Genomic DNA, 26865 nt, shown 5'->3' with positions numbered 1-26865 from the left:
GATATCATTTATTTAAAATTCAGTTCAGCACCAAAGGACTTCCACCCGAAGGATACACTCACTGGACATCTACGCCTCAAAACAAGAGGGTTCCATCAGTGCAGGCAAGTCCACAAACGGAAAAAGAGAAGTCAGCTTTTAACAAGTCAGGATTTATTTCTAGTCAGTAAAGACGTTTGAATTTAAGAGATCTTCATGACCAACACATGTCATGAACCAGACAAATAACAACCGTAACAGAATAGAAGAAATATACACATCATAAAAACTACTACTAAACCTGAGGGGCTGGTTTCTCCAACCAATTTCTATCTAATGAATTCACCATCAGGCGTCACTATAAAACAAATAGGAACCAATAAGAGAGAAAAGAAATGGGCTGATTTCCATTAAAAGAAAACCGTGATCTGCACAACGAGAGGATTCAGTTAAAACATCACGACCGATCGAGTGATCACCTGACTGAGCCAGTCACTGGATTTGAGCCACGTTAGTAGAAAGAACTTTTAAACCTGCCAGGTTCATCCACAAAACACAGATTTATGAAATGAAACACCAAACACTTATTGATTCATACCACAGTCTTTATTCTGTTCGTTAAGGCAACAGTCTTCATTCTTATGTAAACTCTGCTGTCTTTACTCCACATTCAGTGTGCACGTCATGTAACTGGAGCACGCCAACAGTTAATTGCACTTATAATGGTGATAATAAAATTGGTATTATAACACAGCATCACACAGTCTCAGACGGAGGTAATACGCTTCTATGAAACTCTTGTTTACTTCAAAGACAGTCTACAGAACAAACGCAATATTTTTATACTCAATTACAAGAAATGATATATTGATTGAATTACCAGCAGAAAATTCACTGAACTTGGGATTGAGCACAAACACACAAATAACAGACCGTGGGAAACAACTGCAACACTTTTGGTCTTGTGACAGATTAGTGGATGAGATAATGAGTGGAATGTGAGGGCGCTGTGGGTAAAACTTGAAAACTGAGGATTTTGGGAGGATGTCCATGAGAAAGTAGTGAGGGACAAACAGAAGGTGGACAAACCTGGTTTGGAAGCAGTGAAAATACAGCATGTGTGCTTATGTTGCTAATGCATGTGTAGAATTTAATTTTAGCCTAACACCATAGTTTCATTTCAAATACTTTTGCCAAATCCTGCTTTTGAAATTATTGGACGGGAACACAAATGAAAACTGTTATCCTTATATATTGTAACTACAACAGATATATCCCACCCCCGGTAGAATCACAAAGTTCCATGGGCACGGACAGATTACTGAACTGGTCTACAGGGCACAGGCCCATACACCCAAGGGGGTCAGGGAAAACAACCACAAAGGGATACCAAGTTACCCCCAGAACATGTAAAATGACTACAAAGAGACACAAAGCGACCACAGAAAGGACTGTGGCTCTAGCTCTTATGGAGGGCCTTTTCCATGCCTGTGCCCAGGTGCCAGTTGTCTCATAATCCATCCATGTCAACAGGAAATACAGCCGTGCTTACTCAGGGGAGGAGTATCGGCCAGCAAAGAGAATGCTCTTGGTGGCGTTATGTCGGATGAAGAAGAGGAAGGGGTGGTCAGCGATGAAGAAGCCAGGAATCGGTTCGATGCGATAAGTTAAGACAGCAGCGGTGGCAGCAGCAGCCTCAGTTCCCTCCTCGTTGACCTCCACGAAGGCCTTGTGAATGACTTCCGACAGTACCAGGTCGTTGGTGGGAGACATGCCTGTCAGCAGAGAAGAGAGTCCATTGCTTTACCACACTGTATCAGTGGTGCTTCGTGTTCCTTGCAAAAATGATCAAGCGCAACCTTTTTCTGATATCCCAACAGTCCTGGTGACAGATAATGTTTCTATGTATTTCCAATCAGCCATGTTTTCGTTTGACTGTTTTTTGCACGGCACCTCTTACAAAACTCTCGTGAATCTGTTTTTTTTATTTTATTTGCATTGTGAACAGATGAGGTTTGAATTTCTGTAAGGTAAGCGGTGCTCTTTTACTTGTCCCTGCAGTCATGTTGTTACCTTGCGAGGCATGAGATCACTCGAGCCGATCTTGACAGGCTTGAAGTTACGCGCTTATGACCAAATCACAGTTGCTTTGGACTTTTAACTTTTAATCAGCCGCCTATAAGGAACTACTGGCAGCTGCAGGCATGGTTTAGGTGTAACGACAGTAAGAGAAGCAACAGTAGTGGCGCCTAAAGAGGTTAGCATTGATGCTGCTTTAGCATTTTTTTGGAAGTGCCTGCCCTTTTCCAAATAGTTTCCAAAGATGATTTCCCAGATGGCTCTGTGTTACCATCTGGCTCATTGTACTCTTGAAATACTATGCAGCGTATACATTAGTGGCATACTGTCTGTCTCACCTGAGAAGTCGCTCAGCGAGACATTGAAAGCGTCCGTCATGCCCATGCTGACCAGGACGTTTTTCAAGTCATAATTCTCCTCCATCTTGAATCGAGGCAGCTTCACCTCAACCTCAGTTAGACCCATCAAGTCGGGACAAGTCCAGTTCGCAAACTTCTCATAGGTCAGCTCCTTCTCCAGCTGGTGTGGATACAATATCAGTGATTAGTCTGTCTCTTTAAAATTGAACATGTCTTTGCAGTGTGTGCGTACTGTATGTGTCCTACCTTCTCCAAGCCTGTGGTGTCGTCCTCGATGTCACTGGGCAGGAAGATGAGCATGCTGAGCTCCTCACCTTGATAGGGCATCTCTAGGACCTGTCCAGAAACATTCTGTTCATAATCTTATTTCATTTAAAGATAATCACATTTATTATTATCGTCTTAAAAACCATCAGCCTGGATGGATTCCGACATCACCGGAATGGAACCAAATCGTAAATCTGTCCAACCATATTTCCTTGAAATCTGTTCACAAATGACTGAAATGTCATTTTTTTGGCAGACAAACATGGGCAAAACCATACTGTTGAACAACATGGACATTACCTGACAATTGACCTCAGGAATGGAGGTGAGAGGGAATTTGCTCTTCTGGCTCATCATCTTCACCGGTTTAGTGGAATTCTGAGGACAACAGTGAACAGAACAAGCACTTTTCCCGTTGAGTCAGTCCTTCTCTCAAAGCTTCCACAAACTGTAAAACATGCTTGGCTTTTTGAATACTTCATAGGTGTGATTTATGATGCATCACAGATCATCATAGAAGCCTGATGACTTTTTTCATGCAGCTTGCACAGCAGTGCTTTCATTTTCATCTGATGCTGTGAGCTGCAGCAGATCAAACTACAAACATCACAGCCCTCATGTAAACTGTGTGCTATCATGCAAAATCATCTCATCAACCCTGAGTGCTGCCTTTGTTCCTCCAGTGCTGTCTTTGTGCTGTGTTACCTTGTTTACTCTAAACTGGGCATCAACAGTGGACTCCTCCTCAAACTTCTTGTTCCAGTTGCCTTTGAAGTAGATGGCATTAACCAGTACCAGCCTGGTCATGCTGTCCACCACACCCTGGGTCAGTATGTCCTTGATTTTACCTGGCGAAAAGTAATGAGCAAAATCATCATTTTAAACAGGCCCCAGTAACGTTTTCATCCCAAACTTTTTTTCTTGTGTTACAACAACTTCCAGAAGTACTAAGACTCCTCGAAGAGGAAGAACTAGAGATCAGGTGGAAAAAGAAAAAAACAAAATAGAAATGTTTAATAGGACAAAAAACTTGAAGAGCTGAGTGTCTAATTTCCTCCAGCAAATTGCAAGAGAGCCCTACAGCTCTCATGGCAAGTCCCTGTGTCCACTAGATTTGGGTCTTGATATATTCAACACTAAAAAGGCCCTACGGGAGGATCTGGTGCTAGACTCAGGGTCATGTGGGGATAGAAGGTCAGTGACTTGCTCTAGAGCTGATGACCAGGGTCTGATCCTTGAGGATTCACAGAGGCTGGGGAGAATGTAAAGTGTACCAATGGCAAATTGTCTGACAGATACAAATAAAACCAATCTAACAGTAAAAACAAATGCCTCCTAGATGTCTGTGACGCTGAACTGAAATTAAATGATCAATAGCACCAAGGCTGCATGAACTCTGAAACAGCTAAATTAGATGTGAATTGAGGATTAGGTTCTGTGGCAGACTGAAGAGCTCCACTCAAACAATGTTTTTCATGAGGCTGGTCGGCCCTAGGTTTAGGTTCCAGTCTATGTAGTGTACTGACGGGTGTGTGTGTGTGTGTGTGTGTATGTGGATGTGAGATCTACCTTGCGTCTGTTCCTCCACCCAGGTGTTGATGAGGGCCCTGGCCGCTTCCGCACTGGCTTTGAAGTCCACAGACTCCAGCTCAGCATTGTAGTACTTTTTGGTCTCGGATAAGAAATCCTGAAATCATAAACAGCACATTTGAATACTCACACCACAGCTGGAGAGGAGCACTCTCTCATTTTGAGATGAAGTCAACATGAGTGCAAATCTGAGCTTCTAATTTCTTCATACATTTAGCTGGTAGAGCAACACAGGAAATACTTTTTTATGCCAACTGCATAGCAGGATTTTATTTAATGTAAATGACACAAATAAAACTTAGTTTGCATTCACAGAAATGAAATCCAACACACTCACCTCTATAGCCAGAAATCATATGAGCAGTTTCAAATGTGTCAGTCAAGTAATCAATTTATTTAAATTTAAAGAGCTTAACTGTCATTTATCAAACTGAAATTGAATCAAGTTTTCTAGAGTTAAGGTAATTTTAGGTAAGGTAAGTGGCAATAAGGCTGCACAATTGCTTAAGGCCATAATTCAAAGCATTCATTTATTCATTCATTCATCTTCTATACCGTCTATCTCTTTCAGGGTTGCGGGGGGGCTGGAGCCTATCCCAGCTGTCAACGGTCGAGAGGCGGGGTACACCCTGAATTGGTTGCCAGTCGATTGCAAGGCAAAGCGTTTATTCTCACAACTAAATTACAAAACTGCAGTTCAGGTTCACACTAACACACACACACACACACACACACACACACACACACACACACACACCTCAACAAACTGGTAGGACTGCTCTCCATACAGCCTGTTGGCAACGCTGAGGGTATAGGAAGCATCTGCCTCATTGAGCTTGCTCAGCACTTCAGCAAATTTTGCATGGACTTTATCTTGACCGTCCTGGGATTCCAGGCACTGTGAACAGCCAAAGAAGACCTTTGTGTTACCAAAATCTCAGATTTCCCAACCAGATGACACCACCAACTCTAATCATTCATCATTTCTTTGATTTTGGCTTGGTTGGCACCTTGAGCAGATGCTGTGGCAGTTTGGTGGTCTGCTGCGTCTGCATCTGCATCTGTGTTTCCATCTGCGCCTGCATCACTGACGGCTGTGTTCCTGGCAGCTTCGGTTGGTCTGACTCAGTGAAGCGGAGGACCTGGGGATGCAAATGGTAGTTTCCCTGATCATTAGGATCATTGGTAAGTTCAACATTATTTGCGTGTTTGTGTGTGTGTATGTATTTGCTACATAGTAAGGAACCAGCTTTTAACCAACAACCATAACCAAGTGTGTGTGTGTGTGTGTGTGTGTGTGTGTGTGTGTGTGAGAGAGAGAGAGAGAGAGAGAAAGGGCGTGCACAGCCTAACCAAAACTAAACCACTGCACTCTTTGATGACTGTTTGGAGAAAGTAAATCTCTCTACATCCTTATGTTGAAACATACATACACGTCAAGGTATTCAAGTATTCACACGCTCGACACAACTGATGATTCTCTGGCATGATGACACCATTTTGTTAACGTACAAATTCAGACTTGCTTCCAAGTAAAATTCCACTCAAAGACTGTCAAAGCCGACTGAAACATTTACTCCCACCTCTGTTGAAACTGTGATGCTTCCAACTTCACATCTGGCTGAAAAGCTATTGTTGCACCATCAACATTCCACAGTTGTCTTTGACAGTTGGGAGCAAAACCCTTAAGACACGAGGCACAACTCATCCAAACCAGGGTGCCAGGTTTGCAATGTATCAAATAAAATAACTAAAAAAAAAAATTAATAATGAAGCATTCATTTTTGCAACTCAGCATATTTTCCTGTACTATCTGAACAGTGCAAAGATCTGTTGCTGCTGTACAGTATGGAGTACAGAATAATCCCAGGTTTACTGTCTCCTATTTCCCCTGTTTCAAATCACCATTCTCTTTTTTAACAGGACAGATTCACTCTGGGGTCACTCCAATCTGGACAGCAGCTGCAAATAAAAGCTCAAATAAAGTGATGAAATGTACTTTCTACCACTGGCAGGGCTGTAGTCAATCAGCTTCAATCAGAAGAGATCCACATGACTTTTGCTGATGCAGGGAGACACAATGAGTAACTAATGCAGGTGCACCACACCTCGTCTGCCAGACAGTTAGGTTACAGTTTTCCAGTGAGACACCGAATAAAGGCCATCCTCATGAGAGAACAGAAAGCTGAACCTACGCCTTTTTCTTTGTCTTCTGATGCATTAACATCATGACGAAATTCCAACGACATAATGAAGCACATCCACTGACTTGTCATGACATTTGAGTGCGTGCCTGTGTAAACACCTGGGTGTGTTTACGTTACAGCTCTAACTTTTGTACAGTTCATTTTCACAGCATTTGTAACTCTGTGTGTGTGTGTGTGTGTGTGTGGGTGTGTGTGTGTGTGTGTGTGTGTGTGTGGTTATCAGGTCGCTGCAGCCTCCAGACCAGTTAATAGGAACAAAAGCTGTTTCCCCAACTGGAAAACAGCTTCTCTGGGGTCAGTGGTTTAGGGTTAAGTCTATGTAATTTCCCTCAAAGTGACTAACTAACTAAGTGTGTGCGTCTGTGTGCTTCTGTGTGTATGTGTGTCTACTGTACCTCTGACATCTGTGCGGCGGTGTTGCCTCTGGTCCCCAGCATCACCATAGCCAGGGCTGAAGAGATGCTAAAAGGGGAGAAGAAGATGTTCCCGGTCTGGTCGTCATCGCTCAGCTTTTTGAACAAAGCCAGAGAGAAGGTGGTGTTGGCTTTGGATAGAGGGACTGATGTTGCCATTTTCTTCTTTCTGATGCAAAGAAAGGATAGCGCAGCATTATTCGTCGCATTGTAAACTGTTGCATATCCATTGATTAAATAGCTTTAAAACTTTTAAAATTGATAGGAATCAGTCTCTTTTTTGACAAGTGGAGGTGAGAATATAGAGACGAGACTATTTCTTCTCTTTTACTTTGTATGAGTATGCCGGGAGATGCTAGGAGGATTAAGATACACATGTTCACCATTAACTTGTGGCTTATTGTCATGCACATTAGTGGCGTGTTGACTCTTACAGTCATTAAAGTACTTATTAATGCCTTATTCTGTGGGTTAGTGTTACTAAGGGTTAGGTCCTTTAGGTTGGAATTCATGTACAACAACTTCCTTACTTAGCAGGTCATTGAGAGAAAACTCTTAGGTAATGGCTGAGTAGTTGTATAATGTGGTCATGCATAATAAGGCTTTATAATGACTAATAAAAAGCCAAAATGTTATGAATATACAAGTCTTTGGCCTCTTGGTTTAAGTTGTCAACTGTCAAATATGGCCATGTTTTCACATTTAAGCAGCTTGCACATACTTTCAGAACACTCTTCTTCACTGCTGTTTTATTTTACAACTTAGCAGAGTCCTCCAACAACCTTATCCCTAAACAGTTTCAGCTCCTGAAACAAAGGTGAAATGCCCCCAAACTCAGTCAAATCACACAGATATTGCCCATTACTGCTCAACCAGGGTTACCTTTGGAAACCAGGTCAAAAGGTCATAAAGCAAGAGCTGCTGCTGGCTGAAACCTGTTATCTTTGGCAGTCATTCTTATCATCAAAATCAATGGCAAAAAGAAACATCTCGTACTTACTGGGGACTTGTACTTTGTATGACGATGCCGGGACACTTGCCTCCTTGTCCTCAAGTGATCAGGAGCCTCTCTGTCGCAGGAAGACTTCTGCTGGAAGCATCAGTTTTATACATCACAAGCTGACACACCCAAAATCCTTGTCTTTTTTTTTTTTTTTTTTTTTTTAATTAAACAACTTTATTGAAAAGTTTCAATTTACAGTTAGAAACAAAGTCTGGCATCTCATATTACAATAAAGATAGTAAGTACATATGTCAGTACAAGTATGGAGTTTAACATAATAGGATTTAGAAAAAGAAAAGAGAAGGAAAATAAATAAATAAAATAAAATAAAAGAACAGGCAAGGTAAATTACATTTCTCTAGATAGTTCTTGGAATATATCAATAGTATGTAAACATTTCTTATAGTCAATTCTTTTTATGCATTCAATGTAGTTCTTAAATTCAGTTTCAAACACGGGAAAGAAAGGTCGGCTTCTGGAGAATTTAGCTTTATGGATATGAAACTTAGCTATTAAAATAATTAGATTAGTTAGATGTTGAATTTTCCGTTCCTTATTTTTATAGTATAGTAGTACATCTTTAGCTTCCCAATTAATTGGAAGGTTGGATTGAAGGGAGATATAATTTTTGATTTTTCTCCATAAAGTTTGGGAAAATTGACATTCAAAGAAAAGGTGCTTCAGTGTTTCTTCTTCAGCATTGCAAAAAACACATTTAATGTCGATGTTTATAAATCTTGATATGTATAAGTTTGTTGGATAAATGTTATGTATAATAACATATGTATGTATAACAATCAAACCCCACATCCTGCACTTACCTGACAGACAGTCTGCTCTCCTCACATGTTCAGGATCCTTCCTGCTGCAGGTAGATTTGTGTTTGAGACACCTGTTTTTATTTACCAGCTGACACGCCCCAGAAAGCTTTGGCAAATGAGATGGATTCATTAAAAAAAAAAAGTTCTTGTGTCATTTTTGCTCCCAGGCATCTTAAGTTTTGTAGAGACTGTATCAGATATCGTTTATTTAAAATTCAGTTCAGCACTAAAGGACTTCCACCCGAAGGATACACTCACTGGACATCTACGCCTCAAAACAAGAGGGTTCCATCATTGCAGGCAAGTCCACAAACGGAAAAAGAGAAGTGAGCTTTTGACAAGTCAGGATTTATTTCTAGTCAGTAAAGACGTTTGAATTTAAGAGATCTTTATGACCAACACATGTTGTGAACCAGACAAATAACAACCGTAACAGAATATCATAAAAACTACTACTAAACCTGAGGGGCTGGTTTCTCCAACCAATTTCTATCTAATGAATTCACCATCAGGCGTCACTATAAAACAAATAGGAATCAATAAGAGAGAAAAGAAATGGGCTGATTTCCATCAAAAGAAAACTGTGATCTGCACAACGAGAGGATTCAGTTAAAACATCATGACCGATCGAGTGATCACCTGACTGAGCCAGCTACTGGATTTGAGCTACGTTAGTAGAAAGAACTTTTAAACCTGCCAGGTTCATCCAAAAAACACAGATTTATGAAATGAAACACCAAACACTTATTGATTCATACCACAGTCTTTATTCTGTTCGTTAAGGCAACAGTCTTCATTCTTATGTAAACTCTGTCTTTACTCCACATTCAGTGTGCACGTCATGAAACTGGAGCACGCCAACAGTTAATTGCACTTATAATGGTGATAATAAAATTGGTATTATAACACAGCATCACACAGTCTCAGACGGAGGTAATACGCTTCTACGAAACTCTTGTTTACTTCAAAGACAGTCTACCGAACAAACGCAATATTTTTATACTCAATTACAAGAAATGATATATTGATTGAATTACCAGCAGAAAATTCACTGAACTTGGGATTGAGCACAAACACACAAATAACAGACCGTGGGAAACAACTGCAACACTTTTGGTTTTGTGACAGATTAGTGGATGAGATAATGAGTGGAATGTGAGGGCACTGTGGGTAAAACTTGAAAACTGAGAATTTTGGGAGGATGCCCATGAGAAAGCAGTGAGGGACAAACAGAAGGTGGACAAACCTGGTTTGGAAGCAGTGAAAATACAGCATGTGTGCTTATGTTGCTAGTAATGAAAAGCATATTAGAAAGACAGAATCCTTTGTGTAAAATGAATGCATGTGTAGAATTTAATTTTAGCCTTACACCATAGTTTCATTTCAAATACTTTTGCCAAATCCTGCTTTTGAAATTATTGGACGGGAACACAAATGAAAACTGTTATCCTTATATATTGTAACTACAACAGATATATCCCACCCCCGGTAGAATCACAAAGTTCCATGGGCACGGACAGATTACTCAACTGGTCTACAGGGCACAGGCCCATACACCCAAGGGGGTCAGGGAAAACAACCACAAAGAGATGCCAAGTTACCCCCAGAACATGTAAAATGACTACAAAGAGACACAAAGCGACCACAGAAAGGACTGTGGCTCTAGCTCTTATGGAGGGCCTTTTCCGTGCCTGTGCCCAGGTGCCAGTTGTCTCATAATCCGTCCATGTCAAAAGGAAATACAGCCGTGCTTACTCAGGGGAGGAGTATCGGCCAGCAAAGAGAATGCTCTTGGTGGCGTTATGTCGGATGAAGAAGAGGAAGGGGTGGTCAGCGATGAAGAAGCCAGGAATCGGTTCGATGCGATAAGTTAAGACAGCAGTGGTGGCAGCAGCAGCCTCAGTTCCCTCCTCGTTGACCTCCACGAAGGCCTTGTGAATGACTTCCGACAGTACCAGGTCGTTGGTGGGAGACATGCCTGTCAGCAGAGGAGAGAGTCCATTGCTTTACCACACTGTATCAGTGGTGCTTCGTGTTCCTTGCAAAAATGATCAAGCGCAACCTTTTTCTGATATCCCAACAGTCCTGGTGACAGATAATGTTTCTATGTATTTGTATCAGCCATGTTTTCGTTTGACTGTTTTTGCACGGCACCTCTCACAAAACTCTCATGAATCTGTTTTTTTATATTATTTGCATGAACAGATGAGGTTTGAATTTCTGTAAGGTAAACGGTGCTCTTTTATTTGTCCCTGCAGTTATGTTGTTACCTTGCGAGGCATGAGATCACTCGAGCCGATCTTGACAGGCTTCAAGTTATGCGCTTATGACCAAATAACAGTTGCTTTGGACTTTTAACTTTTAATCAGCCGCCTATAAGGAACTACTGGCAGCTGCAGGCATGGTTTAGGTGTAACGACAGTAAGAGAAGCAACAGTAGTGGCGCCTAAAGAGGTTAGCATCGATGCTGCTATAGCATTTTTTGGAAGTGCCTGCCCTTTTCCAAATAGTTTCCAAAGATGATTTCCCAGATGGCTCTGTGTTACCATCTGGCTCATTGTACTCTTGAATTACTATGCAGCGTATGCATTAGTGGCATACTGTCTGTCTCACCTGAGAAGTTGCTCAGCGAGACATTGAAAGCGTCCGTCATGCCCATGCTGACCAGGACGTTTTTCAAGTCATAATTCTCCTCCATCTTGAATCGAGGCAGCTTCACCTCAACCTCAGTTAGACCCATCAAGTCGGGACAAGTCCAGTTCGCAAACTTCTCATAGGTCAGCTCCTTCTCCAGCTGGTGTGGATACAATATCAGTGATTAGTCTGTCTCTTTAAAATTGAACATGTCTTTGCAGTGTGTGCGTACTGTATGTGTCCTACCTTCTCCAAGCCTGTGGTGTCGTCCTCGATGTCATTGGGCAGGAAGATGAGCATGCTGAGCTCCTCACCTTGATAGGGCATCTCTAGGAGCTGTCCAGAAACATTCTGTTCATAATCTTATTTCATTTAAAGATAATCACATTTATTATTATCATCTTAAAAAACATCTGTTGACTATACTACTACTATCTGTTCAACTATACTGTTGAACAACATGGACATTACCTGACAGTTGACCTCAGGAATGGAGGTGAGAGGGAATTTGCTCTTCTGGCTCATCATCTTCACTGGTTTAGTGGAATTCTGAGGACAACAGTGAACAGAACAAGCACTTTTCCCGTTGAGTCAGTCCTTCTCTCGAAGCTTCCACAAACTGGAAAACATGCTTGGCTTTTTGAATACTTCATAGGTGTGATTTATGATGCATCACAGATCATCATAGAAGCCTGACGACTTTTTTCATTCTGATAAAACATTTTGTGATACGTGAGAGGTCATTTCCTCAGACGATCACCCCAGAAATGTTTTGTATTTTAAGGTTTGTTTGTTTTTTTTGGGTTCCACCTACCCCCCAGTCTGGTTTCAGATGGCATTTGGAACAGCCCATCATTTATCAGGGATGGCACTGGCCACCCTGACCACCCCTCTGGCCCTGCCTCTGCTCTCCACAAAGACATTCAGGTACATCCACGTCATTCAAAACATCCCTACCTGTCTTACTCTTGCCTTGTAGTGATCAATTTCTAAAACTTTACTTTAGTCAGAATTAGTCAAATTCTATAACTTTCTATGTTTGAAACACAGCTCCAGCATACAATTCCAGGATATTCCAGAAATCCCAAGACTAATGGGAACAATGGCAACTTCCTCAAACTGAGTCGCCTAAAATGGGCTTCCCTTGTCTGGTGCAGCTTGCACAGCAGTGCTTTCATTTTCACCTGATGCTGTGAGCTGCAGCAGATCAAACTACAAACATCACAGCCCTCATGTAAACTGTGCGCTATCATGCAAAATCATCTCATCGACCCTGAGTGCTGCCTTTGTTCCTCCAGTGCTGTCTTTGTGCTGTGTTACCTTGTTTACTCTAAACTGGGCATCAACAGTGGACTCCTCCTCAAACTTCTTGTTCCAGTTGCCTTTGAAGTAGATGGCATTAACCAGTACCAGCCTGGTCATGCTGTCCACCACACCCTGGGTCAGTATGTCCTTAATTTTACCTGGCGAAAAGTAATGAGCAAAATCATCATTTTAAACAGGCCCCAGTAACGTTTTCATCCCAAACTTTTTTTCTTGTGTTACAACAACTTCCAGAAGTACTAAGACTCCTCGAGGAGGAAGAACTAGAGATCAGGTGGAAAAAGAAAAAAACAAAATAGAAATGTTTAATAGGACACAAAACTTGAAGAGCTGAGTGTCTAATTTCCTCCAGCAAATTGCAAGAGAGCCCTACAGCTCTCATGGCAAGTCCCTGTGTCCACTAGATTTGGGTCTTGATATATTCAACACTAAAAAGGCCCTACGGGAGGATCTGGTGCTGGACTCAGAGTCATGTGGGGATAGAAGGTCAGTGACTTGCTCTAGAGCTGATGACCAGGGTCTGATCCCTGAGGATTCACAGAGGCTGAGGAGAATGTAAAGTGTACCAATGGCAAATTGTCTGACAGATACAAATAAAACCAATCTAACAGTAAAAACAAATGCCTCCTAGATGTCTGTGACGCTGAACTGAAATTAAATGATCAATAGCACCAAGGCTGCATGAACTCTGAAACAGCTAAATTAGATGTGAATTGAGGATTAGGTTCTGTGGCAGACTGGAGAGCTCCACTCAAACAATGTTTTTCATGAGGCTGGTCGGCCCTAGGTTTAGGTTCCAGTCTATGTAGTGTACTGATGGGTGTGTGTGTGTGTGTGTGTGTGTGTGTGTGTGTGTGTGTGTATGTGGATGTGAGATCTACCTTGCGTCTGTTCCTCCACCCAGGTGTTGATGAGGGCCCTGGCCGCTTCCGCACTGGCTTTGAAGTCCACAGACTCCAGCTCAGCATTGTAGTACTTTTTGGTCTCGGATAAGAAATCCTGAAATCATAAACAGCACATTTGAATACTCACACCACAGCTGGAGAGGAGCACTCTCATATTTTGAGATGAAGTCAACATGAGTGCAAATCTGAGCTTCTAATTTCTTCATACATTTAGCTGGTAGAGCAACACAGGAAATACTTTTTTACACCAACTGCATAGCAGGATTTTATTTAATGTAAATGACACAAATAAAACTTAGTTTGCATTCACAGAAATGAAATCCAACACACTCACCCCTATAGCCAGAAATCATATGAGCAGTTTCAAATGTGTCAGTCAAGTAATCAATTTATTTAAATTTAAAGAGCTTAACTGTCATTTATCAAACTGAAATTGAATCAAGTTTTCTAGAGTTAAGGTAATTTTAGGTAAGGTAAGTGGCAATAAGGCTGCACAATTGCTTAAGGCCATAATTCAAAGCATTCATTTATTCATTCATTCATCTTCTATACCGTCTATCTCTTTCAGGGTTGCGGGGGGGCTGGAGCCTGTCCCAGCTGTCAACGGTCGAGAGGCGGGGTACACCCTGAATTGGTTGCCAGTCGATTGCAAGGCAAAGCGTTTATTCTCACAACTAAATTACAAAACTGCAGTTCAGGTTCACACTAACACACACACACACACACACACACACACACACACACCTCAACAAACTGGTAGGACTGCTCTCCATACAGCCTGTTGGCAACGCTGAGGGTATAGGAAGCATCTGCCTCATTGAGCTTGCTCAGCACTTCAGCAAATTTAGCGTGGACATTATCTTGACCGTCCTGGGATTCCAGGCACTGTGAACAGCCAGAGAAGACCTTTGTGTTACCAAAATCTCAGATTTCCCAACCAGATGACACCACCAACTCTAATCATTCATCATTTCTTTGATTTTGGCTTGGTTGGCACCTTGAGCAGATGCTGTGGCAGTTTGGTGGTCTGCTGCGTCTGCATCTGCATCTGTGTTTCCATCTGCGCCTGCATCACTGACGGCTGTGTTCCTGGCAGCTTCGGTTGGTCTGACTCAGTGAAGCGGAGGACCTGGGGATGCAAATGGTAGTTTCCCTGATCATTAGGATCATTGGTAAGTTCAACATTATTTGCGTGTTTGTGCGTGTGTATGTATTTGCTACATAGTAAGGAACCAGTTTTTAACCAACAACCATAACCAAGTGCGTGTGTGTGTGTGTGTGTGTGTGTGTGTGTGTGTGTGTGTGTGTGTGTGTGTGTGTGTGTGAGAGAGAGAGAGAGAGAGAGAAAGGGCGTGCACAGGCTAACCAAAACTAAACCACTGCACTCTTTGATGACTGTTTGGAGGAAGTAAATCTCTCTACATCCTCATGTTGAAACATACATACACGTCAAGGTATTCAAGTATTCACATGCTCGACACAACTGATGACTCTCTGGCATGATGACACCATTTTGTTAACGTACAAATTCAGACTTGCTTCCAAGTAAAATTCCGCTCAAAGACTGTCACAGCCGACTGAAACATTTACTCCCACCTCTGTTGAAACTGTGATGCTTCCAACTTCACATCTGGCTGAAAAGCTATTGTTGCACCATCGACATTCCACAGTTGTCTTTGACAGTTGGGAGCAAAACCCTTAAGACACGAGGCACAACTCATCCAAACCAGGGTGCCAGGTTTGCAATGTATCAAATAAAATAACTAAAAAAAAAAAATTAATAATGAAGCATTCATTTTTGCAACTCAGCATATTTTCCTGTACTATCTGAACAGTGCAAAGATCTGTTGCTGCTGTACAGTATGGAGTACAGAATAATCCCAGGTTTACTGTCTCCTATTTCCCCTGTTTCAAATTACCATTCTCTTTTTTAACAGGACAGATTCACTCTGGGGTCACTCCAATCTGGACAGCAGCTGCAAATAAAAGCTTAAATAAAGTGATTAAATGTACTTTCTACCACTGGCAGGGCTGTAGTCAATCAGCTTCAATCAGAAGAGATCCACATGACTTTTGCTGATGCAGGGAGACACAATGAGTAACTAATGCAGGTGCACCACACCTCGTCTGCCAGACAGTTAGGTTACAGTTTTCCAGTGAGACAGTGAATAAAGGCCATCCTCATGACAACAGAAAGCTGAACCTACGCCTTTTTCTTTGTCTTCTGATGCATTAACATCATGACGAAATTCCAACGACACAATGAAGCACATCCATTGACTTGTCATGACATATGAGTGCGTGCCTGTGTAAACACCTGGGTGTGTTTACGTTACAGTTCTAACTTTTGTACAGTTCATTTTCACAGGATTTGTAACTCTGTGTGTGTGTGTGTGTGTGTGTGTGTGTGGGTATCAGGTCGCTGCAGCCTCCAGACCAGTTAATAGGAACAAAAGCTGTTTCCCCAACTGGAAAACAGCTTCTCTGGGGTCAGTGGTTTAGGGTTAAGTCTATGTAATTTCCCTCAAAGTGACTTAGCTAAGTTTGTGCGTCTGTGTGCTTCTGTGTGTATGTGTGTCTACTGTACCTCTGACATCTGTGCGGCGGTGTTGCCTCTGGTCCCCAGCATCACCATAGCCAGGGCTGAAGAGATGCTAAAAGGGGAGAAGAAGATGTTCCCGGTCTGGTCGTCATCGCTCAGCTTTTTGAACAAAGCCAGAGAGAAGGTGGTGTTGGCTTTGGATAGAGGGACTGATGTTGCCATTTTCTTCTTTCTGATGCAAAGAAAGGATAGTGCAGCATTATTCGTCACATTGTAAACTGTTGCATATCCATTGATCTGACAAGATTCACCGATAATGTGAGACACATATTAAATAGCTTTAAAACTTTTAAAATTGATAGGAATCAGTCTCTTTTTTGACAAGTGGAGGTGAGAATATAGAGACGAGACTATTTCTTCTCTTTTACTTTGTATGAGGATGCCGGGAGATGCTAGGAGGATTAAGATACACATGTTCACCATTAACTTGTGGCTTATTGGCATGCACATTAGTGGCGTGTTGACTCTTACAGTCATTAAAGTACTTATTAATGCCTCATTCTGTGGGTTAGTGTTACTAAGGGTTAGGTCCTTTAGGTTGGAATTCATGTACAACAACTTCCTTACTTAGCAGGTCATTGAGAGAAAACTCTTAGGTAATCGCTGAGTAGTTGTATAATGTGGTCATGCATAATAAGGCTTTATAATGACTAATAAAAAGCCAAAATGTTATGAATATACAAGTCTTTGGCCTCTTGGTTTAATTTGTCAACTGTCAAATATGGCCATGTTTTCACATTTAAGCAGCTTGCACATACTTTCAGAACACTCTTCCTCACTGCTGTTTTATTTTACAACTTAGCAGAGTCCTCCAACAACCTTATCCCTAAACAGTTTCAGCTCCTGAAACAAAGGTGAAATGCCCCCAAACTCAGTCAAATCACACAGATATTGCCCATTACTACTCAACCAGGGTTACCTTTGGAAACCAGGTCAAAAGGTCATAAAGCAAGAGCTGCTGCTGGCTGAAATCTGTTATCTTTGGCAGTCATTCTTATCATCAAAATCAATGGCAAAAAGAAACATCTCGTACTTACTGGGGACTTGTACTTTGTATGACGATGCCGGGACACTTGCCTCGTTGTCCTCAAGTGATCAGGAGCCTCTCTGTCGCAGGAAGACTTCTGCTGGAACATCACAAGCTGACACACCCAAAATCCTTGTCTTTTTTTTTTTTTTTTTTTTTTTTTTTTTTAATTAAACAACTTTATTGAAAAGTTTCAATTTACGGTTAGAAACAAAGTCTGGCATCTCATATTACAATAAAGATAATAAGTACATATGTCAGTACAAGTATGGAGTTTAACATCATAGGATTTAGAAAAAGAAAAGAGAAGGAAAATAAATAAATAAAATAAAATAAAAGAACAGGCAAGGTAAATTACATTTCCCTAGATAGTTCTTGGAATATATCAATAGTATGTAAACATTTCTTATAGTCAATTCTTTTTATGCATTCAATGTAGTTCTTAAATTCAGTTTCAAACACGGGAAAGAAAGGTCGACTTCTGGAGAATTTAGCTTTATGGATATGAAACTTAGCTATTAAAATAATTAGATTAGTTAGATGTTGAATTTTCCGTTCCTTATTTTTATAGTATAGTAGTACATCTTTAGCTTCCCAATTAATTGGAAGGTTGGATTGAAGGGAGATATAATTTTTGATTTTTCTCCATAAAGTTTGGGAAAATTGACATTCAAAGAAAAGGTGCTTCAGTGTTTCTTCTTCAGCATTGCAAAAAACACATTTAATGTCGATGTTTATAAATCTTGATATGTATAAGTTTGTTGGATAAATGTTATGTATAATAACATATGTATGTATAACAAGCAAACCCCACAGCCTGCACTTACCTGACAGACAGTCTGCTCTCCTCACATGTTCAGGATCCTTCCTGCTGCAGGTAGATTTGTGTTTGAGACACCTGTTTTTATTTACCAGCTGACACGCCCCAGAAAGCTTTGGCAAAATAATGGATTCATTAAAAAAAAAAAAGTTCTTGTGTCATTTTTGCTCCCAGGCATCTTAAGTTTTGTAGAGACTGTATCAGATATCATTTATTTAAAATTCAGTTCAGCACCAAAGGACTTCCACCCGAAGGATACACTCACTGGACATCTACGCCTCAAAACAAGAGGGTTCCATCAGTGCAGGCAAGTCCACAAACGGAAAAAGAGAAGTGAGCTTTTAACAAGTCAGGATTTATTTCTAGTCAGTAAAGACGTTTGAATTTAAGAGATCTTTATGACCAACACATGTTGTGAACCAGACAAATAACAACCATAACAGAATATCATAAAAACTACTACTAAACCTGAGGGGCTGGTTTCTCCAACCAATTTCTATCTAATGAATTCACCATCAGGCGTCACTATAAAACAAATAGGAATCAATAAGAGAGAAAAGAAATGGGCTGATTTCCATCAAAAGAAAACTGTGTTCTGCACAATGAGAGGATTCAGTTAAAACATGAGTTTTGAGTCATCACCTGACTGAGCCAGTTACTGGATTTGAGCTACGTTAGTAGAAAGAACAAACCTTTTTAACCTGCCGGGGTCATCCACAAAACACAGATTTATTAAATGAAACACCAAACACTTATTGATTCATACCACAGTCTTTATTCTGTTTGTTAAGGCAACAGTCTTCATTCTTATGTAAACTCTGCTGTCTTTACTCCACATTCAGTGTGCATGTCATGTAACTGGAGCACGCCAGCAGTTAATTGCACTTATAATGGTGATAATAAAATTGGTATTATAACACAGCATCACACAGTCTCAGACGGAGGTAATACGCTTCTACGAAACTCTTGTTTACTTCAAAGACAGTCTACCGAACAAACGCAATATTTTTATACTCAATTACAAGAAATGATATATTGATTTAATTACCAGCAGAAAATTCACTGAACTTGGGATTGAGCACAAACACACAAATAACAGACCGTGGGAAACAATTGCAACACTTTTGGTTTTGTGACAGATTAGTGGATGAGATAATGAGTGGAATGTGAGGGCACTGTGGGTAAAACTTGAAAACTGAGAATTTTGGGAGGATGCCCATGAGAAAGCAGTGAGGGACAAACAGAAGGTGGACAAAACTGGTTTAGAAGCAGTGAAAATACAGCATGTGTGCTTATGTTGCTAGTAATGAAAAGCATATTAGAAAGACAGAATCCTTTGTGTAAAATGAATGCATGTGTAGAATTTAATTTTAGCCTAACACCATAGTTTCATTTTAAATACTTTTGCCAAATCCTGCTTTTGAAATTACTGGACGGGAACACAAATTAAAACTGTTATCCTTATATATTGTAACTACAACAGATATATCCCACCCCCGGTAGAATCACAAAGTTCCATGGGCACGGACAGATTACTGAACTGGTCTACAGGGCACAGGCCCATACACCCAAGGGGGTCAGGGAAAACAACCACAAAGAGATACCAAGTTACCCCCAGAACATGTAAAATGACTACAAAGAGACACAAAGCGACCACAGAAAGGACTGTGGCTCTAGCTCTTATGGAGGGCCTTTTCCATGCCTGTGCCCAGGTGCCAGTTGTCTCATAATCCGTCCATGTCAAAAGGAAATACAGCCGTGCTTACTCAGGGGAGGAGTATCGGCCAGCAAAGAGAATGCTCTTGGTGGCGTTATGTCGGATGAAGAAGAGGAAGGGGTGGTCAGCGATGAAGAAGCCAGGAATCGGTTCGATGCGATAAGTTAAGACAGCAGTGGTGGCAGCAGCAGCCTCAGTTCCCTCCTCGTTGACCTCCACGAAGGCCTTGTGAATGACTTCCGACAGTACCAGGTCGTTGGCGGGAGACATGCCTGTCAGCAGAGGAGAGAGTCCATTGCTTTACCACACTGTATCAGTGGTGCTTCGTGTTCTTTGCAAAAATGATCAAGCGCAACCTTTTTCTGATATCCCAACAGTCCTGGTGACAGATAATGTTTCTATGTATTTCCAATCAGCCATGTTTTCGTTTGACTGTTTTTGCATGGCACCTCTTACAAAACTCTCATGAATCTGTTTTTTTATATTATTTGCATGAACAGATGAGGTTTGAATTTCTGTAAGGTAAACGGTGCTCTTTTATTTGTCCCTGCAGTTATGTTGTTACCTTGCGAGGCATGAGATCACTCGAGCCGATCTTGACAGGCTTGAAGTTACGCGCTTATGACCAAATCACAGTTGCTTTGGACTTTTAACTTTTAATCAGCCGCCTATAAGGAACTACTGGCAGCTGCAGGCATGGTTTAGGTGTAACGACAGTAAGAGAAGCAACAGTAGTGGCGCCTAAAGAGGTTAGCATCGATGCTGCTTTAGCATTTTTTTGGAAGTGCCTGCCCTTTTCCAAATAGTTTCCAAATATGATTTCCCAGATGGTTCTGTGTTACAAACCATCTGGCTCGTTGTACTCTTGAAATACTATGCAGCGTATGCATTAGTGGCATACTGTCTGTCTCACCTGAGAAGTTGCTCAGCGAGACATTGAAAGCGTCCGTCATGCCCATGCTGACCAGGACGTTTTTCAAGTCATAATTCTCCTCCATCTTGAATCGAGGCAGCTTCACCTCAACCTCAGTTAGACCCATCAAGTCGGGACAAGTCCAGTTCGCAAACTTCTCATAGGTCAGCTCCTTCTCCAGCTGGTGTGGATACAATATCAGTGATTAGTCTGTCTCTTTAAAATTGAACATGTCTTTGCAGTGTGTGCGTACTGTATGTGTCCTACCTTCTCCAAGCCTGTGGTGTCGTCCTCGATGTCATTGGGCAGGAAGATGAGCATGCTGAGCTCCTCACCTTGATAGGGCATCTCTAGGAGCTGTCCAGAAACATTCTGTTCATAATCTTATTTCATTTAAAGATAATCACATTTATTATTATCATCTTAAAAAACATCTGTTGACTATACTACTACTATCTGTTCAACTATACTGTTGAACAACATGGACATTACCTGACAGTTGACCTCAGGAATGGAGGTGAGAGGGAATTTGCTCTTCTGGCTCATCATCTTCACTGGTTTAGTGGAATTCTGAGGACAACAGTGAACAGAACAAGCACTTTTCCCGTTGAGTCAGTCCTTCTCTCGAAGCTTCCACAAACTGTAAAACATGCTTGGCTTTTTGAATACTTCATAGGTGTGATTTATGATGCATCACAGATCATCATAGAAGCCTGACGACTTTTTTCATTCTGATAAAACATTTTGTGATACGTGAGAGGTCATTTCCTCAGACGATCACCCCAGAAATGTTTTGTATTTTAAGGTTTGTTTGTTTTTTTTGGGTTCCACCTACCCCCCAGTCTGGTTTCAGATGGCATTTGGAACAGCCCATCATTTATCAGGGATGGCACTGGCCACCCTGACCACCCCTCTGGCCCTGCCTCTGCTCTCCACAAAGACATTCAGGTACATCCACGTCATTCAAAACATCCCTACCTGTCTTACTCTTGCCTTGTAGTGATCAATTTCTAAAACTTTACTTTAGTCAGAATTAGTCAAATTCTATAACTTTCTATGTTTGAAACACAGCTCCAGCATACAATTCCAGGATATTCCAGAAATCCCAAGACTAATGGGAACAATGGCAACTTCCTCAAACTGAGTCGCCTAAAATGGGCTTCCCTTGTCTGGTGCAGCTTGCACAGCAGTGCTTTCATTTTCACCTGATGCTGTGAGCTGCAGCAGATCAAACTACAAACATCACAGCCCTCATGTAAACTGTGCGCTATCATGCAAAATCATCTCATCGACCCTGAGTGCTGCCTTTGTTCCTCCAGTGCTGTCTTTGTGCTGTGTTACCTTGTTTACTCTAAACTGGGCATCAACAGTGGACTCCTCCTCAAACTTCTTGTTCCAGTTGCCTTTGAAGTAGATGGCATTAACCAGTACCAGCCTGGTCATGCTGTCCACCACACCCTGGGTCAGTATGTCCTTAATTTTACCTGGCGAAAAGTAATGAGCAAAATCATCATTTTAAACAGGCCCCAGTAACGTTTTCATCCCAAACTTTTTTTCTTGTGTTACAACAACTTCCAGAAGTACTAAGACTCCTCGAGGAGGAAGAACTAGAGATCAGGTGGAAAAAGAAAAAAACAAAATAGAAATGTTTAATAGGACACAAAACTTGAAGAGCTGAGTGTCTAATTTCCTCCAGCAAATTGCAAGAGAGCCCTACAGCTCTCATGGCAAGTCCCTGTGTCCACTAGATTTGGGTCTTGATATATTCAACACTAAAAAGGCCCTACGGGAGGATCTGGTGCTGGACTCAGGGTCATGTGGGGATAGAAGGTCAGTGACTTGCTCTAGAGCTGATGACCAGGGTCTGATCCCTGAGGATTCACAGAGGCTGAGGAGAATGTAAAGTGTACCAATGGCAAATTGTCTGACAGATACAAATAAAACCAATCTAACAGTAAAAACAAATGCCTCCTAGATGTCTGTGACGCTGAACTGAAATTAAATGATCAATAGCACCAAGGCTGCATGAACTCTGAAACAGCTAAATTAGATGTGAATTGAGGATTAGGTTCTGTGGCAGACTGAAGAGCTCCACTCAAACAATGTTTTTCATGAGGCTGGTCGGCCCTAGGTTTAGGTTCCAGTCTATGTAGTGTACTGATGGGTGTGTGTGTGTGTGTGTATGTGGATGTGAGATCTACCTTGCGTCTGTTCCTCCACCCAGGTGTTGATGAGGGCCCTGGCCGCTTCCGCACTGGCTTTGAAGTCCACAGACTCCAGCTCAGCATTGTAGTACTTTTTGGTCTCGGATAAGAAATCCTGAAATCATAAACAGCACATTTGAATACTCACACCACAGCTGGAGAGGAGCACTCTCATATTTTGAGATGAAGTCAACATGAGTGCAAATCTGAGCTTCTAATTTCTTCATACATTTAGCTGGTAGAGCAACACAGGAAATACTTTTTTACACCAACTGCATAGCAGGATTTTATTTAATGTAAATGACACAAATAAAACTTAGTTTGCATTCACAGAAATGAAATCCAACACACTCACCCCTATAGCCAGAAATCATATGAGCAGTTTCAAATGTGTCAGTCAAGTAATCAATTTATTTAAATTTAAAGAGCTTAACTGTCATTTATCAAACTGAAATTGAATCAAGTTTTCTAGAGTTAAGGTAATTTTAGGTAAGGTAAGTGGCAATAAGGCTGCACAATTGCTTAAGGCCATAATTCAAAGCATTCATTTATTCATTCATTCATCTTCTATACCGTCTATCTCTTTCAGGGTTGCGGGGGGGCTGGAGCCTGTCCCAGCTGTCAACGGTCGAGAGGCGGGGTACACCCTGAATTGGTTGCCAGTCGATTGCAAGGCAAAGCGTTTATTCTCACAACTAAATTACAAAACTGCAGTTCAGGTTCACACTAACACACACACACACACACACACACACACACACACACCTCAACAAACTGGTAGGACTGCTCTCCATACAGCCTGTTGGCAACGCTGAGGGTATAGGAAGCATCTGCCTCATTGAGCTTGCTCAGCACTTCAGCAAATTTAGCGTGGACATTATCTTGACCGTCCTGGGATTCCAGGCACTGTGAACAGCCAGAGAAGACCTTTGTGTTACCAAAATCTCAGATTTCCCAACCAGATGACACCACCAACTCTAATCATTCATCATTTCTTTGATTTTGGCTTGGTTGGCACCTTGAGCAGATGCTGTGGCAGTTTGGTGGTCTGCTGCGTCTGCATCTGCATCTGTGTTTCCATCTGCGCCTGCATCACTGACGGCTGTGTTCCTGGCAGCTTCGGTTGGTCTGACTCAGTGAAGCGGAGGACCTGGGGATGCAAATGGTAGTTTCCCTGATCATTAGGATCATTGGTAAGTTCAACATTATTTGCGTGTTTGTGCGTGTGTATGTATTTGCTACATAGTAAGGAACCAGTTTTTAACCAACAACCATAACCAAGTGTGTGTGTGTGTGTGTGTGTGTGTGTGTGTGTGTGTGTGTGTGTGTGTGTGTGTGTGTGTGAGAGAGAGAGAGAGAGAGAGAAAGGGCGTGCACAGGCTAACCAAAACTAAACCACTGCACTCTTTGATGACTGTTTGGAGGAAGTAAATCTCTCTACATCCTCATGTTGAAACATACATACACGTCAAGGTATTCAAGTATTCACATGCTCGACACAACTGATGACTCTCTGGCATGATGACACCATTTTGTTAACGTACAAATTCAGACTTGCTTCCAAGTAAAATTCCGCTCAAAGACTGTCACAGCCGACTGAAACATTTACTCCCACCTCTGTTGAAACTGTGATGCTTCCAACTTCACATCTGGCTGAAAAGCTATTGTTGCACCATCGACATTCCACAGTTGTCTTTGACAGTTGGGAGCAAAACCCTTAAGACACGAGGCACAACTCATCCAAACCAGGGTGCCAGGTTTGCAATGTATCAAATAAAATAACTAAAAAAAAAAAAATTAATAATGAAGCATTCATTTTTGCAACTCAGCATATTTTCCTGTACTATCTGAACAGTGCAAAGATCTGTTGCTGCTGTACAGTATGGAGTACAGAATAATCCCAGGTTTACTGTCTCCTATTTCCCCTGTTTCAAATTACCATTCTCTTTTTTAACAGGACAGATTCACTCTGGGGTCACTCCAATCTGGACAGCAGCTGCAAATAAAAGCTTAAATAAAGTGATTAAATGTACTTTCTACCACTGGCAGGGCTGTAGTCAATCAGCTTCAATCAGAAGAGATCCACATGACTTTTGCTGATGCAGGGAGACACAATGAGTAACTAATGCAGGTGCACCACACCTCGTCTGCCAGACAGTTAGGTTACAGTTTTCCAGTGAGACAGTGAATAAAGGCCATCCTCATGACAACAGAAAGCTGAACCTACGCCTTTTTCTTTGTCTTCTGATGCATTAACATCATGACGAAATTCCAACGACACAATGAAGCACATCCATTGACTTGTCATGACATATGAGTGCGTGCCTGTGTAAACACCTGGGTGTGTTTACGTTACAGTTCTAACTTTTGTACAGTTCATTTTCACAGGATTTGTAACTCTGTGTGTGTGTGTGTGTGTGTGTGTGTGTGGGTATCAGGTCGCTGCAGCCTCCAGACCAGTTAATAGGAACAAAAGCTGTTTCCCCAACTGGAAAACAGCTTCTCTGGGGTCAGTGGTTTAGGGTTAAGTCTATGTAATTTCCCTCAAAGTGACTTAGCTAAGTTTGTGCGTCTGTGTGCTTCTGTGTGTATGTGTGTCTACTGTACCTCTGACATCTGTGCGGCGGTGTTGCCTCTGGTCCCCAGCATCACCATAGCCAGGGCTGAAGAGATGCTAAAAGGGGAGAAGAAGATGTTCCCGGTCTGGTCGTCATCGCTCAGCTTTTTGAACAAAGCCAGAGAGAAGGTGGTGTTGGCTTTGGATAGAGGGACTGATGTTGCCATTTTCTTCTTTCTGATGCAAAGAAAGGATAGTGCAGCATTATTCGTCACATTGTAAACTGTTGCATATCCATTGATCTGACAAGATTCACCGATAATGTGAGACACATATTAAATAGCTTTAAAACTTTTAAAATTGATAGGAATCAGTCTCTTTTTTGACAAGTGGAGGTGAGAATATAGAGACGAGACTATTTCTTCTCTTTTACTTTGTATGAGGATGCCGGGAGATGCTAGGAGGATTAAGATACACATGTTCACCATTAACTTGTGGCTTATTGGCATGCACATTAGTGGCGTGTTGACTCTTACAGTCATTAAAGTACTTATTAATGCCTCATTCTGTGGGTTAGTGTTACTAAGGGTTAGGTCCTTTAGGTTGGAATTCATGTACAACAACTTCCTTACTTAGCAGGTCATTGAGAGAAAACTCTTAGGTAATCGCTGAGTAGTTGTATAATGTGGTCATGCATAATAAGGCTTTATAATGACTAATAAAAAGCCAAAATGTTATGAATATACAAGTCTTTGGCCTCTTGGTTTAATTTGTCAACTGTCAAATATGGCCATGTTTTCACATTTAAGCAGCTTGCACATACTTTCAGAACACTCTTCCTCACTGCTGTTTTATTTTACAACTTAGCAGAGTCCTCCAACAACCTTATCCCTAAACAGTTTCAGCTCCTGAAACAAAGGTGAAATGCCCCCAAACTCAGTCAAATCACACAGATATTGCCCATTACTACTCAACCAGGGTTACCTTTGGAAACCAGGTCAAAAGGTCATAAAGCAAGAGCTGCTGCTGGCTGAAATCTGTTATCTTTGGCAGTCATTCTTATCATCAAAATCAATGGCAAAAAGAAACATCTCGTACTTACTGGGGACTTGTACTTTGTATGACGATGCCGGGACACTTGCCTCGTTGTCCTCAAGTGATCAGGAGCCTCTCTGTCGCAGGAAGACTTCTGCTGGAAGCATCAGTTTTATACATCACAAGCTGACACACCCAAAATCCTTGTCTTTTTTTTTTTTTTTTTTAATTAAACAACTTTATTGAAAAGTTTCAATTTACGGTTAGAAACAAAGTCTGGCATCTCATATTACAATAAAGATAATAAGTACATATGTCAGTACAAGTATGGAGTTTAACATCATAGGATTTAGAAAAAGAAAAGAGAAGGAAAATAAATAAATAAAATAAAATAAAAGAACAGGCAAGGT

General features: G+C 41.4%; 3 protein-coding genes across 3 annotated transcripts; all 3 read right to left on the bottom strand.

Moving 5' to 3' along the window:
- Positions 1-577: 577 nt before the first annotated feature.
- Positions 578-8759, bottom strand: LOC143339879 (leukocyte elastase inhibitor-like). Its single transcript, XM_076761406.1, has 11 exons — positions 8719-8759; positions 7895-7981; positions 6877-7063; positions 5285-5416; positions 5032-5172; positions 4254-4371; positions 3390-3532; positions 2985-3062; positions 2664-2753; positions 2397-2577; positions 578-1754 (listed from the first exon to the last, which is right to left on the bottom strand). Exons 3-11 carry the CDS (start codon positions 7051-7053, stop codon positions 1528-1530), a joined length of 1287 nt encoding a protein of 428 aa, XP_076617521.1. The 5' UTR covers positions 7054-7063; positions 7895-7981; positions 8719-8759; the 3' UTR covers positions 578-1527.
- Positions 8760-9545: 786 nt separating this feature from the next.
- LOC143339888 (leukocyte elastase inhibitor-like) lies at positions 9546-17296 on the bottom strand. Its single transcript, XM_076761428.1, has 10 exons — positions 17220-17296; positions 16168-16354; positions 14578-14709; positions 14325-14465; positions 13557-13674; positions 12673-12815; positions 11824-11901; positions 11599-11688; positions 11332-11512; positions 9546-10696 (listed from the first exon to the last, which is right to left on the bottom strand). The coding sequence occupies exons 2-10, from the start codon at positions 16342-16344 to the stop codon at positions 10470-10472; spliced, it is 1287 nt and encodes a 428-aa protein (XP_076617543.1). The 5' UTR covers positions 16345-16354; positions 17220-17296; the 3' UTR covers positions 9546-10469.
- A 1521-nt stretch (positions 17297-18817) lies between these two features.
- LOC143339881 (leukocyte elastase inhibitor-like) lies at positions 18818-26599 on the bottom strand. The gene is made up of 10 exons (XM_076761407.1): positions 26523-26599; positions 25471-25657; positions 23882-24013; positions 23629-23769; positions 22861-22978; positions 22001-22143; positions 21152-21229; positions 20927-21016; positions 20660-20840; positions 18818-20018 (listed from the first exon to the last, which is right to left on the bottom strand). Exons 2-10 carry the CDS (start codon positions 25645-25647, stop codon positions 19792-19794), a joined length of 1287 nt encoding a protein of 428 aa, XP_076617522.1. The 5' UTR covers positions 25648-25657; positions 26523-26599; the 3' UTR covers positions 18818-19791.
- Between the last annotated feature and the right edge of the window lie 266 nt (positions 26600-26865).

The sequence above is a fragment of the Chaetodon auriga genome, chromosome 21 (genome assembly GCF_051107435.1).
Source record: "Chaetodon auriga isolate fChaAug3 chromosome 21, fChaAug3.hap1, whole genome shotgun sequence".
NCBI classification, from domain to species: domain Eukaryota; kingdom Metazoa; phylum Chordata; class Actinopteri; order Chaetodontiformes; family Chaetodontidae; genus Chaetodon; species Chaetodon auriga.
The sequence above is the reverse complement of the archived record's forward strand: the minus strand, read 5'-3'. Positions and strand labels throughout refer to the sequence as shown.

Bases quoted from the DNA above. Each gene is read 5' to 3' on its own strand.
- LOC143339879 (XM_076761406.1), bottom strand. From the start codon at position 7,053: ATGGCAACATCAGTCCCTCTATCCAAAGCCAACACCACCTTCTCTCTG. The intron at 5,417-6,876 runs GTACAGTAGACA...TTGCATCCCCAG, and splicing joins CCGCCGCACAGATGTCAGAG to GTCCTCCGCTTCACTGAGTC. The intron at 3,533-4,253 runs GTAGATCTCACA...ACTTTTCGCCAG, and splicing joins GGTGGAGGAACAGACGCAAG to GTAAAATCAAGGACATACTG.
- LOC143339888 (XM_076761428.1), bottom strand. From the start codon at position 16,344: ATGGCAACATCAGTCCCTCTATCCAAAGCCAACACCACCTTCTCTCTG. The intron at 13,675-14,324 runs GTGTGTGTGTGT...TTATGATTTCAG, and splicing joins AGTCCTACCAGTTTGTTGAG to GATTTCTTATCCGAGACCAA. The intron at 12,816-13,556 runs GTAGATCTCACA...ACTTTTCGCCAG, and splicing joins GGTGGAGGAACAGACGCAAG to GTAAAATTAAGGACATACTG.
- LOC143339881 (XM_076761407.1), bottom strand. From the start codon at position 25,647: ATGGCAACATCAGTCCCTCTATCCAAAGCCAACACCACCTTCTCTCTG. The intron at 22,979-23,628 runs GTGTGTGTGTGT...TTATGATTTCAG, and splicing joins AGTCCTACCAGTTTGTTGAG to GATTTCTTATCCGAGACCAA. The intron at 21,230-22,000 runs GTAACACAGCAC...TGTTGTCCTCAG, and splicing joins CCCAGTTTAGAGTAAACAAG to AATTCCACTAAACCAGTGAA.